Consider the following 21,232-nt stretch of genomic DNA (forward strand, 5'->3'; position numbering starts at 1 on the left):
TTTGTCCATTACTGTAATTCTCACTAGGCCAAACGTGCTTATGCGAAATGTCCCATTCCCATTTATGATCCAAGGCTTCGTTCGTAGTCGCACGTTGTACTTTGTACAACACTCTTGGTTTTGCGAATATCCCAGGAGTCTGACCACTTTGAAAGATGACGTCTTCGGCAAAATTGACCAAGAAGTTTGGGATTTTGCCACTAGGCGGCGTTAGTGAGCATGAAACTTTTGTTTTGCAGATCTCAGTATCCTGACCACTTTGAAAGATGGCGTCTTCAGCAAAGTTGTTTGGTAATTCAAGGACTATCATTGCTCGAGATAGCTGATTCACAATTTTGTCAACAGGCGGCGCTAGTACATGTATTAAACCATCTTGTCGAAATAAATTTGAAAGAACCTCTTCCAAAGTTTGTAGACAATGCTTCCAGAACATATATTCATGGATTAATACAAAATACAGACATGCTTCAGAGAATTTATCGTTTTCATTAAATCGCTCATGAAATCATTTCTTGAAATTTTAGAAGTGCAATACAAATTTCCAAATTTGGTACTCAACTAGACTTACTACCTGCAGTAGATCATATTGGACGTTCCCTTCTTCATCGTAAAGCAGTGTAGTAGAACTGAAATTAAACTGATTACGCTTTGACTTTCAAGTCACTTTTAGTCACTTATTTCTCCAATCTGGTCACTAAAATAACTTTTTTCGGCACCATTTTTCGTTACCAGCCCTGCATCTGTCTAAAAATCAGGATCCTGCAGTATACACAAAACAAAAGTTTCATGCTCACTAGCACCTGGTGGCAAAATATCCTACTGAACTACTTTGCCGAAGACGCTATCTTTCTAAGTGGTCAGGCTCCTAAGATATCTGCAAAATAAAAGTTTTATACTCATCAGCGCCGCCTAGTGGCAACATTTTGAATCAACTAGTTCGATCAATGATAAGTCATTGCCGAAGACGCCATCCTTCTAAATGGTCAAGATCCTGAAATATCTGCAAAACAAAAGTAAAACTTCAATGCCCACTAGTGCCACCTAGCGATCAAATTCCAAATTGAATGAGGTACCATCAGATAGCGCTTTAACTCCAAAACAACTTTACTGAAGACTCCAAGTTTCTGAATTATCTGGATTTTGAGATATACCGATTTCAAACTGGTTCTACTCGAACCTTATATTGTGCGTTCATTATTATGCGACTTATATGTACATTTGTTGATTTTACCGCATTATAAAGGGCCATAATGTAAATAAAAACTGTCGAGTATTGTTCTTATGAAGATTCTTGAGGAATACATTTTGGTTTGGTGTCGATAGATATCTTTGTTGCAAAACGATAGCATATAAAACACAAATGTTGTACAAAGTACAACAGCGCGACAGCCCGAAAGTTAACCATTTCTTTCCCACAGTTTTGTTCGACAATTTAACTGACGAGATGACGTTTCTAAAAAAATACTTGAACAAAAGTTGGTGCAAATAAGTTAAGGTATTCAAAATCACAATAAAATTGTTTGATCGTTTCCAATAATTAGTTGATTGTTTTTCAATAGTTTGATACTTAGGTCACTTAGGGTAGGTGTACTAGTTATGGACATAATGGTTCCCTATTTCGCCATACATGATAATTTGATTATCTTCAAATCTTTAATCATTCTGTGTGTTTAAGTAGTTTAATATCAAATATATCTTGATGTTAACACATTCAAAAATACTGCAAATGTATGAGTTTTCGACAAAACACGTATGGCCAAATAGGGAACCCACGTATATGGCAACTCCAATCCCACCTAATGGATTTGACAGCAGCCAAGATCATTTGAGTATCCGCATTAAAATGCATTTGAGTTTCAAAGGGTTGCTTAGAACATGTTGGATTCGAAAAGATGGCGGCACCGCATACTGCTGAGGGAATCACTATAGCCATAGCCACTTTCCCTATATCATTTTTTGGAGAGAAAAATGATTGTCGAATAAAATTTGGATTATGTTTCCGAAAATTTGGAAATTGTAAATCCAATTCTGTAATTCTGAATTGCTGTCGCCTAAATGATGGAAAATTCGTCAAGATTCTGATAAAAGCATTTTTCCTACATTTTCACCACAATTAAAAATGTCTAACAAACGCCAATTTTGATTTTACAAAATATAATTTGCAAAATTTAACCTCACTCTTATTCGTCAATTGTGCTATTCATACCAATTCGGTTTAGCAAGCATTCGTCTCAAATCGGTAGATCACCTGTGCTGCCATGGGACAGAGAGTGTTAAAAGCCTAAATCATCCTTGCAGGAGTTCACTCCTACAAGAATTTTCAATACATAACACTTGAAGTTCATCTTGAGGGTTTTTTTTCGAAAATCCTTTCGGATTTGTTCATGTACAATTTCCTGGATAAATAAAGAAATTTCAGGCTAAATTCTTTGAGAACTTCTCAGACATGTTCTTAAAAATTCCTGGGAGAAATCTGTTCACGAAATTCCTGAAGACATCCTTAGAGAAATTTCTGATTGAAATCTTAAAGAAAATTTGAACGATTTTTTTAGCCCTAGGCTGACCGAAAATTTTAGAGACTATCTACAAAATTTCCCGAAGAATTGTCTGGAGTAATTTATGACGAAGTCCTCAATGAAATTCATGGATGGAATCCTAAGATGGATTTCGGGAGGTCAGAGGACTTTCTTGAATAATTTTTGGAGTAGCTTTTAAGAGGAATTAATGAACACATGGCAAATGACAGGACGATTGTCTGTGATAGTTTTTGGAGATATCATTGAAAAAAATCTTTGTTGAATTCTTGAAGATATCCTGAATGAAACTCTTAGTTAAATTCTTTGAGAATCCATCAAAGAATTCCTACTATAGACATATTTGCAATAATACCTGAAGAAAACATCGAACCAATAACTGAATTACATACATTCTGTTGTAATTTGTGTTGAAAATGTAGTTGGCGGATATCACGAGGAGTCTCCAAAGAATTTCTTAACCTTCAAGCTGTCGCTCAGAAAGTGAAAGGCATCGTTCGAGTTAGTTGATTAAAAACTTCAGCACCAGGTGGCGCGCTAGTGAGCAAGAAATGTTGCATGAAAATGCTTTCTAAGTGATCAGGCCCTTGAGATATCTCCAAAACAAAGTTTCATGCGTAGCGCTGTCTGGTGGCAAACATTTGAATCTACAAAAAAAAACTTAATGTGGCTCAGTTATTGATTAAAGAGAAAGTGAATTAAGAGAGCCTCTAAGTGGTGAACTCGCCAAGGGCGAAAAGCCACTTCAATGAAGATAAATATTAATAATAATAAAGAGGGCCTCTGAATGTTAGATAGGTTGTTTTGAAAAGTTACGCGAGGTTTCCTCTTGTTTGTTTATTTTTTGGTTCTCTTTCTGGTTCCTGCCTGGTCTCTTTCTATGGCAAGAGGTCTCTAAAGTTCATATTTTTAAGACATTCAATGGTTACTAGCCCTGAAAGCTTATAGCTTAGCTTAGACTGACTACACATATCAATGGTTGCTATTCCGTGATTGACCGAAGTCAGTGAAAATGCACAAAGAATCAACTAGAAGTTCGGCTGGGATTGGCCATAATCTTCTTCAGTGTGCATAATTCAGTGCCTCTATTTATACAGGGTTAATAACGGCGCCGGCCACGTCCTTGCAGTCAGGTGGGATTGGGGGAAGGAATGTTAGTGTGTAACCTTTGCTATTTGGAGACCGTGTTTGCCTCTGCATCTCCGCAAAGGTTACTGGGAGGGATGTTTGTTAATGGGGAGGATCGTTGGGTCACTGGATTCACTTTGATAAGCGATTAGACCATGATAAACGATTATTTGTGAGATATAAACATACTTAGAAATATAAAATTTTCGATTGACATGAAAAATTTTCAAGTATGAGAAAATAATGCCGTTACTTGAAGTGACGAACCATTCAAAGTTTGTTGAACAAATAGCTAAAAGCAACATTCCTACAGGATATTTTACTCAAATTGAAAAAAAAAATATCGATTGGCTAGACCATCACATAATATCCTTATGCCGACACTTACAGTGGCGAACCATTCAAAGTTTTTTGAATAAAATGAACGTTTTGCAAGTCTACACTTCTAGCACAGACCAAACCATTCAAAGCATTTTTTTATGTATAAAAATAAAGGTAAGTGATTTAATACAAAAAATATAAAACAATAAAGTTATGAATAAGAGTTTATGCCGACACTTACAGTGACGAACCATTCATAGTTTGTTGAAAAATCATATTTATGTAACGATTAAATGTGCGGTCATACATATTTTATAGACTTGAAAAAAAAGCATGAAACGAGCTCACCGATTGATCCTTCATCCTTGATTGAGCAGCCACAATCCACTTTCAGCTTCACTCGTGTGCTCGGCCATATAAAAGCACTCAGAAAAAAACGCGTCACCTGAGAGGAAACAAAACTGACGACTTCTCGGACTTTCTCGACGCACTGCCCGGCAGAAAAGAACGCGTCACCCGAGAGGGAAAAAAACTGACGACTTCTCGGACTTTCTCGACGCACTCCATTCAATGGTTACCAGCCCTGAAAGCTTATCACTAATTTCTCTCTTTTCGGTCTTCTCCTGCAGATACAACCAACTGACATCGATTCCGGTATCGCTGAAGAACTGCACCCACATGGACGAGTTCAACGTCGAAGGCAATGGAATCAGCCAGCTGCCGGACGGTCTTTTGGCCAGCCTCAGCAACTTGACCACCATTACCCTGTCACGGAATGCGTTCCACAGTTATCCTTCTGGTGGTCCAGCCCAGTTCACCAACGTGACCAGCATCAACATGGAACACAATCAGATCGACAAGATTCAGTACGGTATCTTCTCCCGTGCCAAGGGCCTCACCAAGCTGAACATGAAGGAAAACGCCCTGACGTCCCTCCCCCTAGACATCGGCACTTGGACGCAGATGGTTGAGCTCAACTTCGGCACCAACTCGCTGACAAAGCTCCCGGACGACATTCACTGCCTGCAAAACCTGGAAATCCTGATCCTGTCCAACAACGTCCTGAAGCGAATCCCCAACACGATCGGTAACCTGAAGAAACTCCGGGTACTGGATCTAGAAGAGAATCGACTCGAATCGCTCCCTTCGGAGATCGGTCTACTGCACGATCTTCAGAAACTGATCCTCCAATCCAACCAGCTGACTTCCCTGCCCCGAACCATCGGGCACCTAACGAACCTGACGTACCTGTCGGTCGGCGAGAACAACCTCCAGTTTCTGCCGGAAGAGATCGGCACGCTGGAAAACCTCGAGTCCCTCTACATCAACGACAACGCCTCGCTGGTGAAACTCCCGTACGAGTTGGCGCTGTGCCAGAATTTGGCCATCATGAGCATCGAAAACTGTCCCCTGTCGGCGCTGCCACCGGAAGTGGTCAGCGGTGGTCCGAGCCTGGTGATACAATACCTAAAGCTCCACTCGCCGTACCGACAGATGTGATTTGTTCCAGCGGCGTAAACTGGAACAGAAACTGTGTTGTATACAAATTTGGTTGTTTTCTCTGCGATTTGGTTAGTTGGTTGGTTGGTTGGACGATTCGGGCTGAGAGCCCGGACGAAGGCAATTTGTTTGACCTTGTGCATGCTGATAGAAGGGACGACGATGGAGAGATGAAACGATGCATGCAAATCATGTTGGCAAAGAATGTCCGACCTGCATGGAAAGTGGCGGCGGCTTTCTTGAACGAGCATGCACCACTTGCAGGTAACGACGAGCGGAAACACGAACGAAATGTGTGTTTCGCGTAATATTGTTTTATTTTTATTGAACGAAGCGGAAGCAGTTTTGGTAAGAAACAACAAATCAATGTGATTGAAATAAAAGCTTTAATAATATTGCTATCTAAAGGAAGCAAATAAGCAAAAAAACTAACTAATATGGAAACAGAACAAAATGTTGCAAAAATCGACAATGTGTACAGCAGCAAAATGAAATCCGTTAAACTTAAGCTGAATCAGATTTGTAAAAACCCGTTGGTGTATATCAATTTATGGGACGATTCGAGCGCAGCCTGATGAACGCGGTAGTGAAAATAAGGAGCTGGCGCCACGCGGCATCGTCATGAGATACGAGCAGCTGATCAATGTTTCCTCTATTACTGGTAAGTGATATTCTGAGTTACGTAGTTTCTACACTGGAGTAAACAAATGTATTAGCTACGGTTACCTTGAAAGTAAATTCGTTACACCCAAAACAAAAATTGTACAATGTAAGGTTTTCTTTTAGAAAATGTAAGGTTTCAAATTCTACTTCACAATTTCTCTATCGAACCTCAGTATTTGTAACTATGTTTTACAATATTTGTAAGATTTTCATGCAGAATTGTATTCAAATCTTGCATTCACTGGTTGGATGTACAACTCTTTGAAGCAAGTATACCATGCATGCTTTGAGTGAAGGTTTAATCAAGAAAGAAGATTAACTTAAATATTCGAGCTTGATAGTGACGAAAGAAATGGTGTAGTTGGAAACACGTTATGCGTCTAATCCCTTAAATCTCCTCATCAAAGCCGTCTGAAAGGGGAATGAAATTGATCCCCTATTTGACCATATGTGAAATTTCGATAACCTTTACATTTTTAATATTTTCGAATGTTTTAACATCAAGATTTATCTTATATCTAACTGCTAAAACAAACGAACCATGTGGAGACATTCAAGTTATCCCGTATGGCCAAATAAGGAACTACTATGACCATAACTAGTACACTTACCCTACTATTCCTACGTATGCTGGCATTTTTAGCCCTGGAGAGTTGTTCTGCATCATATATCCATGGATGATTTGAATTCCCGTTTTCTATTGCATGGGATAATTCTACGAGTGACGTGAGGTGACAATTATCGGTGTCGTATAGCGAGGTGACAATTCTCGACTCGAGTGAAGTGACTCTACATTTACAGGGTGTCTACTCGTTTAAATGAATGAAGTTCCCTGATATTTCCAGGTTTTTTCAGGTTCTACAAAATAATTCCAGGTTTAAGAAATACTCCAATTTCAGACATACAAAAAGTTATTGACAAAATAATTTGCTTCAATTCGTTTCAAGCTTCCAAATTTTTTAATGCATGTCGAAGCTATTTAATTAAAGGTGGAATAATTTCAAAGCTTAAGTTTTTGTCAACTGAATTGTATTTGATACAAAGCCTTGATTGTATTTGATAAGAAGACTCATTTTTATACCGTTTGTGAGAGCTCTGATCATCATTGTAAACTAAACGGAACCTTCAAGTGATTCAGTATGCTTAACCCTTCAAGTTTATTGATTACAGCGTACTTGTGCAAAAACAGATAAAGCACTTTTCATTTTTGGCCCACGTTCAGTGAAGAAATCTCAAAAGGTATCCATGGGTAGTTTGGATAATTAACCCCTCTACCGGCAGCTTCATTTTTTACCGCAAAATTCAAATTCAAATCGTTATAACTTTTTTGTTTTTCAATATTTTTGCACCATTTTTTCACAAGCTCTCAAAAAACTCTTCTAGTTTTAGGATATGTGTCGATATTGATCATTGGTCATCTGGTTTTGTAGATATTCCAAAATTCCTTGGGGGACCGACCCGTAACTAGAACCCCCCGTTAATTTCTCAGGCTACAGAATTTTTATCTTATTCGGATATTTACTCTTCGGAACAATACATTAATGAGAGTATGTTGTGAAAAAATGAAGCAATTTGGTGCAGCCGTCTTTAAGTAATGGCCATTTAGGTTTCTGGAACCACGCTGGCCAAATAAAGATCTTAAAAACTTCAAAAAACATCATATCGTAATTTTCTGATATCTCCAAGAATACTGAACCGATTTGTATGATTTTTCCAGAGAAGCTCCTTATTACCTGGTATTATATAGCCCACATTTTATTTTGTTGATAAACTGGTCAAAAACAAAATGGCCGCCAAAGGCATTTTATATGGAAAATGTCGGTCCCCAAGGAACATCGGAATATCTTTAAACCCAGATCACCAATAATTAATATCGACACAGATCCTAAAACTAGAAGAGTTGTTTGAGAACTTGTGAAAAAATGGTGCAAAAATATTGGAAAACAAAAAAGTTATAACGATTTCAATATTTATTTTGCGTTGAAAAATGAAGCTGTCGGTAGAGGGGTTAAGACAGCTAAATGGGCGAAATAAACAATACTTGTGACAATATTTTCACAATTAAAATTACATGTCGTAAAACATGTTTTTCGATAAATATTTCAATTACCTTCTAAAGGAATTTCACCAGACATTAATTCAAGTATTTGCCCAAAGATCCAGATGTAACTCCGAAGATTTACTCAGGCTAGGATAGATGGCTGGATTTCTTCATTTGTGTAATTTGCACCACTAGGCTAGCTCACGTCTTAAATGTCTCCAGGAGTTCATGTAGTGATTATTTCCCATGGAATCCCTTCGAGAATTTTTCTAAGGAATTCGTAAAAGAATTTTGTTTTAGATATCTCAAAAACACGACATGGTTTTTGCCATTTATAACCACAGAAATTAACTCAGAGATCGTCAGCAATGTCTTTACTGATTCTTTCAGATGTTTTCCAAGAAAGACCTAAGTCCTCCAAGCTTTTATCCAGTGATTCTTCCATCGATTCTCCTAGGACATCCTCTAAGACCTCCGTTTAGAGCTTCTTCAAAAATTCAACCAGAAGTTTCTCCAAAGATGCATCTAGGGATTTCTTAAAAATTGTCCTTCATAATTTCTTTAAGATTTCAACAACAAATTTTTCTAAGGATGACTCCGGGAATTACTCAGATTTCTTTAGGAATTCCTACAGTAATCCTTTAAAGATTTCTCAAGTAAGTCTTTAAAGAATTGTCCAAGTATACTTCCAGGAATTTTTTAGGCTTTTCTGCCTGAAAATGTGAATGCAATTTTTCAGAAATTTGAGAAAATGTTCAATTCGTGAGGTATTTCTAAAGCAAATTTTAAATCAAACTCTGATGAAACTTGTGTTTTAAGTCACCCGGTTACTAGAAGAACTCATAGACCCTTGAAGAATTTTAAGAAGATTTTCTTGTTAAATGTTTGGGATAACTGGAAAAAAAGCAAAAAATATGTGTATGATTTTCTGGTAAAATGCTACAGTGTTAATTAGTATGGAAACTTAAACTTTTATCACTTTTGTAAGTTACATGGGATTATATGAGAAATGTTTTGAAGAACTGCAGTTGTAAGTGAATGAAAACCCGAATGTAGTACTATACCATTTAATTCCACTAGAGTTTGTATCCTTCGACAAATACGCATATTTCGACCTCAACTGAAAGGCCATCTTTAGTGTCGTGTACTAGACTCGACTGCAGTTGTAATCATTCGATGAAATTCTGGAGAAGTCTAGAAGAATTCTATGATGAAACACAGGGTCGAGTTTGAGGGGAAACCTCTGAACAATTTCTTTCAAAAACTTGCGGTTTTTCTTGGAAAAAATACAGTAAACATTCTTAGAAGATCTCCTAGAGTAACAACTAGAAAATTCGGTTGAAGGATTAATGGAAAAATATCTAGAGAAAGTCCTCATATAGTGTTTCCTGGAGCAAATTCTGGATAAATTACTCAAAATCTTCTATAAAAATCTTTGGGAGAATATCTAAGAGAATTGGCAGAGGAATCTCTAGAAGAATTTCTGGAGATATCCTGATAGGAATTCCTGGAAGTATCCCAGAGGAAATCTCCGGAGAAACAACTAGGATTTTTCCTGAAGGTTTTCCTCGAGAAATATGAGATTAAAATTTTAAAGAATTAGTTGAAAAGTCTCATAACAGTCACCGAAGGTTTCTCTTATGCCCAAATCATTTAGCATCAGAATTCACTGCAAGCAAGGTATGGAATAAAGTGACTTTAGAGACCATTTTGATAAAAAAAAACTTTAGAAACCTTTCATCAAAAATAGAGACAATCATGTCTTGGGAAGTCGATAAGATTCACTGAACATCTAAAGGAGGGTTTTTAAGGCGGCGCAGCCGAATTTTTTCGGAGAGTTTCTACGTGAAAGTCATTTGTCATGTACACATTCTACCATGAATTACTGCCACAAAAAAATTTCCCTGATTGTTAGTGAAATTCCCTGACATTTTTTTTTTTGGGTGGTATTCAGTTGGAGCTGCCTGACAGCTTAACTTGTCAAGGCTGAACCCTCGGTCTGGCTTTTGCCAAGTTTAAGTACCCATATTCCCTTGCTTCTGAGAAAAGGAAACATTGTGAAAATCAGCAGCTCCATCAGAATTTGTTCGAAATAGTTGTGTAGTAGTGTCATTACTAATACTGTCTAGTCGAAATGGTTTTGAATAATTTGTCATTCAAGTGCTATTCTGATTACTCCTGTCTTTTACGTAAGATTAGAGTCTTAAATGTCAATTGTCGTCAAGTCTTAACAAAATTAGGCCATTTAGTAGTAGTTCTAGGTCACTAGCGGTCCCGGCAAACTACGTCTTGCCATCAAGTAGGCTGTTGAAAAACGCTTTTGATCATTCTATATAAAAAGACAGTTTCGTTCGCGCTTGTTTTTTCAACTTTCCCAGTGAATATCCTGGGATTTTTATACACACAAACACGTCGGAACCCTTGACGAACAAAACTGAGAAAAAATCATTCAAATGCGTTGATCGGTTCGTAAGCCATTTCGTGACATACAAACACCATTCCATTTTTATTATTAGTGATTACGTTCATATATCCTTAAAGAAAAAAGTCGCTTTCCTTTTCTGTTCAACAATTTCTCGAAACTAGCAAGTGTACCCTAATGATTGATCTCAGCGTCTTACTTTCCATAGTCATTTTTATAGTGAATATTGAAGAGTAAAGTTACCTTAGGCTTATATTACAGTCTCCTACAAGATTCACTTTTCGGTGGCAAATGCAATGCTTCACAACGCCTACTTTCTACTTGTAAATTTTGCGAAAATGAAGCTGGAATCGGATTATTTATACCGCTGTTACAAAAGAGGTATTTCTTATTATGGCAATGTAAAAACCATATTAAAATAAGATTGTCGCCACTTATTTCTACTCAGTGAATCTACTAGTCATTTTCCTGAGAGTTCCTAAATATTCCCTACGTCGTATATGATAACGATGTATCTAGCTAGCTAATAGTAAGAGTGGCTACGGATCATTCTGGTTAGCAGAAGGCAAACTGAACGTCACCAATAGTATTAATGTCCACTTCGAATAGATTAATTATTTGAAATGGGCATCAATTCTATCAATGACGCAGAATTTCCGTTGGATCACATCCGAGATATTATTGCGTCTATGCCATATGAATTATGACGCGGCTTTAAGCAAAAAAATGCCAAAATGTGATACCACCACTACAGGTTACGCCTTTGGTTTCCATCATATGGGCTAATGGATTATGCCCTCCCATCGCGGCAAGGTCGAATAACCAAGGGGAGGGTTAGTGAAATTCCCTGATAATTCCAGGTTTTTTCCAGGTTTAACAAAATTCCCTGATAATTCCAGGTTTTTCCAGGTAGTAGATACCCTGATTTACATACATACGGCGAGTCACTTCACTCGAGTCGACAATTATTGTCACCTCGCTATACGACACCGAAAATTGTCACCTCACGCCACTCGTAGAATTAACCCAGCAGTATAACAGCTGGCAGAACCAACGAAAACAACGGATGGATTAGGGCATTGTGTCCATTATAGGGCTACCACTATTGCTTGTGCTTCTGACGAGAATATCGAACAACCATCGGGTCGTGAAATTATTTGTTAAGTGTTTTTTTTTTGCATTAAATTCATGTTTATTTTTGCTTTAAGTTTTACAGATAAATTATTCTTGCAATTTAGGAGCTTGACCAGAGTGGTCCTTCAGCTTTGTTTTGTTCTGGTGTTATTTTAATTGGTTTTACCAGTAGAAGCATTAACCTAAGAATGCTAATGTCGCTGCTGTTCGTGTTACCAACATCTAGTTTGCCACGAACTGACAGCGTGCGTACCGGGCATCAAAGTGTCAAATTAATTATGAAAACCAAAACAACGACATAGTATTGAACAAACAATGATAAAACATTATTGAAGGTAATAATAATTGAAATCAGTTTTCTGACAACAGCGCCACTAGCGTTCTACTACTAATATTTCTATTGTTTTACCTTAGTGTAACAAAACTATTAACTGTCCATTTCGGTACTAGTTTACGAATTTCAATTAAACAATTTGCATCCGTTCCTAGCGATTTTGATACCAAGTCAGCTATCTCCTTTTCGGTCACTTGTCCATCGATATTTGTCAGGAATAAAGAAAACGTTCCCCCACGGTGACGAGAAGAATTTGTTCTCGACGAATGTGCATGTGATGAGTGCTCAGATGTATTAATTATATTGTTGCGGGATCCACTGTGCAGCGTTAGAGCAGCACCCAATCGATGTATCGGCATGAGTATAATCGGAAATCGATTTCATCATGTTGGCGATTTTGGTCGAGATATCGGTCAATTCTACAGTGATTGATCTTAATGCGTTTTCGGTTGAGTCATTTCTGCTGGGCTGTTCATGGCGTTGGCTATCGTGGAAGTTGGAGAGACAATCGTCGCACAACCATACAATGTTCTTACTCAAGCAACAAACACTTGCCTCTGTAAGGCCAACACAATCAGCGTGGAATGTTCTATAACACTTTCCTTCACACACAACAAACAAATCGGTTTTACAGTCCACAGAGAGCAAACATTTTCGACAAGACATTCTGTTGAGCGAGTGAGTTGATATGTCAATACATAATGGCGCAAACTTCACAGGATAGCGATTTAGGTTTAGTTTTTCGTTTTTTTTTAATTATATTGGAGTTACAAACTGATTTTCATTAGTGCAATCAATTCCACACTGAACTTGAACTGGAAGTAACATTTAACAACTAATTTTCACGACGAGTTTGCGGAATAAATCAACGGTAAACAAAGAACGGTCGAATACACGTCAGCACGAATCAAAGCCAAATACAATTGTTCTTCAAAGACAGAGTTGACTTCCGGTTAATCAATGGATAAAGTGCTTTTAGCATGATGTTGCTTCTGGTGACCGTTTTGTCAATCTGCTGTCTGAAGAGAAGCTTGCTGTTTAACGTTAAACCAAGGTAGTCGGCTACATCAGACCATTCCACCGTTGATCTATCGAGGGTGATTTTACAATCCTCAGCCGGAACAAGTCTGGGGGATTTGGAATAGGGGAAGAGGATGGCCTGGGTCTTCGCCGCGTTGATACAGATCTTCCAGCTGTTTAAATAATCTGACAAGACATTCAGGCCTCTCTGGAGTCGAGATGTTAACGCTCTCGTGAATCTGCCGCTGTAGACGACTGAGGTGTCGTCAGCGAACAGTGATAGAGAGCCGCCTTCAGGGAGCTGAGGCATGTCCGAGGTGAACAGGTTGTACAGTAGGGGACCTGAAATACTACCCTGTGTAACACCTGCGGGGATGTTGAGTGGGTCTGAGTTGACTCCATTGAGGGAAATCCTGAACGTCCTGTCAAACAGATAATTTTTGATGATTTTCACCAAATAGGTGGGAAGATTGTATCGGTGCAGCTTGTACACCAGGCCGTCATGCCAGACGTTGTCGAATGCTTTTTCAACATCGAGCAACGCCATGGCGGAGGATTTGGCGAGGGACTTGTTCCGCCTGAGGATGTTGGTTACTCGAGTCAGTTGGTGCACGGTTGAACGACCGCGTTGAAAGCCAAACCGTTCCTCGAGTAAGATGTTGTTTTGATCGGCTGCCGAAAGCTGTTGTCTGTTGATCGCTTTTTTTAAAAGCTTTGATAACCCTGAGAGAAGGTTGATGGGTCGATAGCTTTTGGGGGAGGAAGGATCCTTCCCAGGTTTCCTTATGGGGATGACTTTTGCTGACTTCCACGATGAGGGGAAGTAGCTAAGTCGGAGGCTCTGATTGAAAATCAGTGCCATATGTTGGTAGAACTGGAGACTCAATTGCTTCAGCTCCAAGTTCAGGATGTTGTCGAAACCTGGGGCCTTCATGTTTTTGGATGTTTTGAGATAGGCCAGCAATTCGTCAGCAGTGATCTCCAACCTCCGAGAAGTCGTTGGGAGATCGGTGTAGGTTAGCTGCGTGTTCGGAAACAGCAGCTTCGTGTGGGCTAGGTATGTTTAGCCCTAGATTGTGGGAGCTGACGAAATGCCGACCTATCTCAGCAGCCTTCTCCGCAGGGGTTATCAAGCGATCCTTAGAGTCGGGTTGTCTAATTGGATCAACGGTGGAATGGGTCTGGGTTTGGTTTTTAAAAGTTTGGTCATCTTCCAGATTGGCCTAGCACAATCTGGGAGAGAGCGGATCTTGTTGGAAAAATCATCGTTCCTAAGGTCCACCATTCTGGCCTTGATTCGTTATCTGTAGATACTCCGAAGCCTACCTAATTTTCTACCATCAGTGTAGATTTTTGTTCGATCCCTGTATCGTTCGGATGCTATTTTTGAGAACAGTGCGTTCCCCATTTCTGGTTGTTCGCCTGCTTTAAACCGTGCTTTCAATGTCCACTCGATGGGAACTCTGGGCATTGACCATGGTCGGCTGCCCGTTCGGCGTTTTTTAGCAATGGATGGAATATGAACCCCGTTAGTTCTAAAAATTGTTCATCTTCTCTCGCTACGAGTGGCGCCTCTAGTTGATTTTCCTGTTGCGTCAGTCGCTGGATAGTCTTGAGTACTAATGTATGGTACCATATGTAGTGAAATGGCAGTTCACCACATTCGACCACCATAAAACCGATTGGACTGGTTCGAAACACTCCACTTATACATCTGATTATAGCGTTGTATTCCGGTTCCATGATGTGTAGTACTTTCCAGTCCTGCATCGTGCGTTAACTTCGGAATCATCAGTCTACTGTGGATCTATTGCTGCAAATAGTCGATTGATTGATGCCATCCTTTCACGAAGCTGTCCAGCATGTAGTTTGAACGTCATCCACAACCTCGTAACGTTTGGGCGCGTATTTTAATGCTGCGTAGTTCGCGATGTTTCCGTCGTTTGCAGATGTGGATTAATTTTGATTTCTCGACTGATGGGTTGAATCCTGTTATTTTTGGACCAGTTCTCGTCTTCATGAATCGCATCTTGAAGTTTAATTTCCTGACGGTTGACGATGTTTTACCGACATAGAGCAGAAGAATGTCGTCCCCAAAAATAATTATACCCCTTGGGATTATATTGAAGATGTCGTGTAGGTTGACTAGGAAGAGGGTCACGGACAGTACAGAGCCCTAAGGAACTCCGTTATCTTGGGTTCGGATTGTAGATGTTGTTCCACAAACTGTCACTTTAAATAAGCGATTGATTTAATACCGAACTTTCTGGATGCATATTATCGCCTGTCGAATTGTTTGTCTCCCTCTAGTTGTGTAATAAGCATGCGTTCTACTAGTTTTCCTACACAACTGAGCAATGTTATTGGTATGTAGCTGTCCACTTCCTTATAATTCTTCCTTGGTTTCGGTATCGATATTACCAGCTCCGTTTTCCATTGGTCTACTCCGTCTTTCGAAATTCGATTGATGATGTTAAGAAGGGTACACTGTGTAGTGACGGGTAGGCTTCGTAACATTGGATACCCAATCGAGTCCTCCCCAACCGATTTACCGTTTCCTTTGTCAAGCACCCTCATCAATTCGTCATTTGAAAGATTGATTGTGCCTTTTCCCTCTTCTATTTCGATCTCAGTTCTTTCCGCAACGGTTTTCCTTTTTCTAAAAGCGAGGTTGTAGTTCTCTGTTGCTGAAGTTTCGTAGAAGTGATCAGCCAACAGTTCAGCAATTTCTTAAGAAATTTCGACTATTTTGTTGTTGACAGGGGTGTGTCGCAGATTTTGTTGGCCTCGGAGGGAGTTGATCTTTCTCCATAGGGATGCAACAGGTTCATCTTGGTTGTAGAGCTGCTAGACATCATCCTCGAAAGCGCCGCTATAACCGTAGAAGCTCTTTTACAGACATATTCAACGTGGCTAGCGAATCTGAGTTTGTCATTGATCAATACCCCAATATGCCTAAGGGATCTCTAGGACTCTGTGGTGTAATCACCTACCGAGAGAAGCGCTCGCTGCTCGGACTTGCGGTTATTCGGGTTAATTCTACGAGTGGCGTGAGGTGACAATTGTCGGTGTCGTATAGCGAGGTGACCATTCTCGACTCGAGTGAAGTGACTCGCCGTGCAAATCAAATGGATAGTCACTTCACTCGAGTCGACAATTGTCACCTTGCTATACGACACCGACAATTGTCACCTCACGCCACTCGTAGAATAAGCCCAATTGACTACCACCATTTCAGTCTTTTGATGGGCCAGGTTTCCTAGACCAGTGCTGGAAAAGTTCGCATCACGAAGCAGCTCAAGAGTGTATACCAACGCATAACAAACATCACAGACTCGGGATCTGGCTAGGTGTGAGTAAGCCCGCACCCGTCTGCTCGGGAGAACATGTCAAAAGAAGTAGCAACAAGCTCGCGAGCGTTTACTCGCGAGTAACCGAGCAAGGTGTGATTTATTATGGTTTTGACAGACAAATTAATTGTATAACCATCATATCGATAGTAAACTACTAGTTTGTAGTCAAAAGCCCTTGAAAAACATAAATCTCGGAGGGTAAGCAGCTTTTTTCCCAAAAGCACAATATGACTCTGAGCAGCTCCGAACACGTTCGCGAATCACTTTTTGCTTCAGTTACTCGGGAGTCGACAGATGCGAGTAAGTCAGCGCTTTGACGCTCGGGAGCGTTTGGTTTTGTTTTTGTTCCAGTTCAGATGAAGCGTTCGCCACTTTCCATCACTGTCCTAGACTTTATCTATTCCTTCATGCCGCTCCTTTTATGCTCGATTGCCATCTCAGCTGGCTGAACCACCGACTGGATAGCGTCAAGAGTAGATTTGCCTTTCCTGAATCCAAACTGGTTGCTAGACAAGTTGTTCCTTATACGGTACTTGCCAGTCGTATCTAGTACACAGATTTCATACATTGTCAGATATGTACCTTCTTGAATTTTCGGATGACAATGTTCACATTATTCGCGAAGTAAACAAACTGACTGCATTTGTTGAAAATCCAACTGAAATGTTCGTTCAACCAGAATCTTCACACAGTTTTGGGACTATCGAATGTCGTCTTGAAAACGATGGAAAAGTGATGCGTTGCGGCCGTACAGTTCTGGTTCGTTGTCGATCCGGCTTAAAGAACTCGTTTACTACAGGTGACAGACGACTACCTGCAGTGCAATACAGACTCTGCTAAGGCCTGTATTTCAGTGTTTTATTACTTTTTGATATTTTTTTTTTTGAATTTATTAAAATAATATTGAAGAGACATCAATCAAGCCACCAATTTTGTAACCTGTGTAGCATCCTGTTTGCCTGCCATAGGAAAGATACTGATTCATTTTTTCTCACAATCCCCTAACAGAAACTATCCATCGAAGACGATGCCGGGGCGACGAGTGGCACCAAGGATCAGTGACGCGAGACGATCGACCACCCAGACTACGACGGTACGCAAGCAAAAGAGGTATCAAATTACGCTCCCGTTTCCCGCTAGCTGCGGGTCTCACACACACATTCTATCGCAAAGCAACGCTTTGCATCTTTTAGCCATATAGGTATCTAAATCGTAAGGCGCAGACACATCCAAGAAATAGGGGATATGTAACAGGACAGAAGAAAAAAAAACGGCAAAGGATAATCCCCTTTCGGAGTTCTTATTTGTTTGTGCACAGAACCGCAGAAGCGGCACTTGTTTTTTGGGGAAATTTGATCTCATGTTTTAGCACAAAACCGTTTGTTTGCAAATTTAGTTACCGATCAGAAAAAAAAATGCATTGAAGCCGTATTGGTTACGTTTCGTATAAACTAGCTTTGGCAAACGTTAAGGACGTATACACCGTATTAATTTGTTAACTCGATGCAATCTAACGAACAAACACTCGATTTCAACTGGCAATCAGTTTTTTTAACTCTATTCGACTAGTGACTAGAATAATTTACGATAATGATCATCATGTATCGAAATGCTCTATTGATATGCATGTTAGGTTTATGCGATATTTAGAGAATCATTAGGAAATTTTGTCCAATCAGCAATATTGTTCGAAGGTATGCATGATAGTCTCTTATTAGTTATTATATTTTATCCAACCGTTTTTTTAAACTTCTACATCGCAAAGGTGCTCAATTTTGTCGTTTGATTATTCTATTTTAATTTTATACAACCTTTTTTTTACTTATGACACAAGATATAATCAATTACAACGAATTCAAACCCGTTATTCAAATTATTATAATTTGTACTCACAGCATAACCTTAAATATAAGAAAAGAATATTTTAAAAAGTTTGGGCACAGTAAACCTTTGAAAATGCTGTTCATTCGTGTAAAACGCAATCTGGATGCGGGGATATACCATTGAGCTTGTAACGACCTTACCAGAACTTGTACTATTCCTCTAGCGAAATTGTTATGGTTTGCTCCTATATAACATAGGAACAGCCTTTTCAAATGTTGCTCACTATTATAATAACCTGATAGCATTTGTTCTTCCTCTCTTAACGCTAAATAAACTTAATTTTCTTTAGTAGACAAAAACAAACTAAAATCACAAAAATCTAGTCAAAGAATTACAAAAAAAAATGCTATCAAAACCTTCCAGCGCATCACTAGCTCCATATCGTTTGCATCGATGGTTTGTATTACTATTACATTTATCGCTTCCCATTTGTTCGTGCACTGTTAAGACGTTGAAACCGTGATTATTTGTTTTTCGGTTGACACAAAAAAAAACAAGCAAAATGAAATGAACTGGCCTAATAAACTAGTAAATGAAAGCCAACCATTAACGTTGTAAAATGACAAAACAAACTACAATTAGGGTTAGATTTAAGCGAAACATGTCAAAGCACGGATAGGAATTATAAGATCACCCTTAACGATTAGAACGAAAAACAAGGTTATGTTTGAAAAAAACTATAGTTTGGTCATCAGTAAAGAGTGTCACGGTCGCCATTTACCATTGAACGTGTCTCTTGTATTGTTCACTTTTGTTCAAGTTTCTTAGTTCAATGAAAATCAGTAAACAATATTGGTGTATTTTGTCCGTTTAGGTCACAACAATCTACAAGTTTACTATTCAGTCGTAATAATGAGATATTATCAGCGATATATGGCGACCATCACAGTCATAATAGGTATTTAGCAAATCAGAAAAAAATCATCCATATACAAATCACGGAAATACTTCCTAATCGTACCTACAGTCAACAACGTCAATTCTCCACATTTCGTTAGTTTGTATTACATTGTTCTACGCTTTGGATTTTTCAGAAAATCTTGCCGTAGTTTCTCAGAAAATTACTCCAGGGTTTTATTCCAAAAATTCCTCCAACAATACCTAAAAAAAAAACCAATTCAGGATTATCCCTCATGAATTTATCCGTAAATTCGTTTGGGAAATAGTTTAAGAATTCCGGGAATTTCCCCAGGATTTTTCTAGTGAAGTTTTTCTAGGGATCAAAGTTTTTCGAGGGATTCTTTTGGAAAATCTTCCAGAAATTCATCTGAAATCGATCCGAAAATTTGTCCAGAAATTCCTCCATAAAATCTTCCGAAAAAATTTCGGCGACAAACTTCAAGATTTCCTTCGAGATTTTTTATTCAAAAACTCCTCCAAGAGTTCCTCCATATATTTTTCCGGAAATTATTCCCGGAACTTTTTAGGGGATTCCGTCAGGAACCACACCAAAAGTTTCTCCACGAATTCCTCCGAGAATTTGTTTAGGAACTCCTCTGTGGATTTTTTCAAGAACTACTCCGGACTTCCTCCAGGAAATCATCTTAAATTTTCTCCGCGAATTAATCACTGATTCCTTCAGGAAACACTACTTTGATTTTTTTATGAGTTATTGATTGCAACGTAATAACGCTGAAGTTCTTGTAGAAAGTTCAGAAGAAATTTTTATAAAAACATTCGTCTAGAAATCCGGAAAGTTCAGAAGGATTTCTAGAGAAAATAGTAGATGAACTTTCGGAGAAACTCCTAGAGGAATTTCCGAACAAATTCATAGAGGAGAATCCACAGGAATTCCTAGCGCTGAAGTCTTTTCATGGGAACTCCTAGGGGAACTTCTCGGTTAACTTCTGGGAAATCTTGCGGAGCTGTTGGAGGAACTTCTAGCAGAACTTACGGAAAAAAAACTTCTCGGAGAACTTCCGGAGTAAATCCTAGAGAAGTTTCCTAAGGGATTTCAAGAGAAACTTCTGGTGGAACCAGTGCTGTTACAGGGTGTCTACTCGTTTAGCAAAATGAAATTCCCTGATATTTCCAGGTTTTTTCCAGGTTTTATAAAAATTATTCCAGGTTCAAGAAATACTGTAATTTTATATGTCTAAAACAAATTAATGAACGGAACTTTCAAGTGCATCAGTATGTGTCTTCTTGAAAGTATTTTTTGTACAGATTATGTACCATTCATTTCCATCGGTCGTTTGGATAACTTAGACAGCTTAGGACAAAATAGTTTAATCAGACCAGACATTTCTCAAAAAATATGTTTAATTTTTTTTTTCAAATATTTTTTTTTGCGACATTACGACGACATACCAGCACATCTGGTATATGCCAGTAAAGGACAAATGAATGATGTATTACGACGACATTACGAAAGGGATGGATTCATATCTATATTTAATATATTCACTCTCCAAAAATTTTCCTAAGGAATTCCTCCAAAAATTTTGTTTTTTTTTTATATCTTAAAATAGAACCAAGATTTTTCCAAACATTATCACAAAAAATACCACAAGGCTTTCATCAGAAATTCCTTCAGATATTTTTTTGTGAAAAAACCCTTAGTCCTCGAGGATTTTATCCGATGATTCTCCAATTAGTTTTTTTCTAGAACATCCTCCAAGACTCCCGTTTAAAACATGTTGTAATATTCAACTAGAAAGTTCTCCAGATGCCTCCAAGGATTTTCTACAAAATTGTTCATTAGAATTTTTATAAGATTTTGACTACAAATTTCTCTGAAGATACCTTCAGGATTGCGCCTAGGATTTCTTCTCGGAAATTCTTCTATTAATGCTAAGATATTTCTCAAGGAAGTTTTCAAAACCTTTTTCTTAAGCATTCTTCCAGGAGTTTTCACCAAGGAAATTTGAATGTAATTTCCCAGAAAGCTGAGAATTT

The 21,232-nt window shown here is 38.7% G+C and overlaps 1 protein-coding gene across 2 annotated transcripts in view; it reads left to right on the plus strand.

The window, feature by feature from the left end:
• Positions 1-18,917, plus strand: part of LOC5565080 (leucine-rich repeat protein soc-2 homolog) — a 36,760-nt gene extending 17,843 nt beyond the window's left edge. For both annotated transcript variants that reach the window (XM_021838473.1, XM_021838474.1), the window contains exons 3-4: positions 4,613-6,144; positions 17,459-18,917. In XM_021838473.1, the coding sequence (XP_021694165.1) occupies positions 4,613-5,483 (871 nt within the window). In that variant the 3' untranslated portion in view covers positions 5,484-6,144; positions 17,459-18,917. The remainder of the gene's footprint in view (positions 1-4,612; positions 6,145-17,458) is intronic.
• Positions 18,918-21,232: the final 2,315 nt, after the last annotated feature.

This window comes from Aedes aegypti, chromosome 1 (genome assembly GCF_002204515.2).
Source record: "Aedes aegypti strain LVP_AGWG chromosome 1, AaegL5.0 Primary Assembly, whole genome shotgun sequence".
Classification (NCBI taxonomy): Eukaryota; Metazoa; Arthropoda; class Insecta; order Diptera; family Culicidae; genus Aedes; species Aedes aegypti.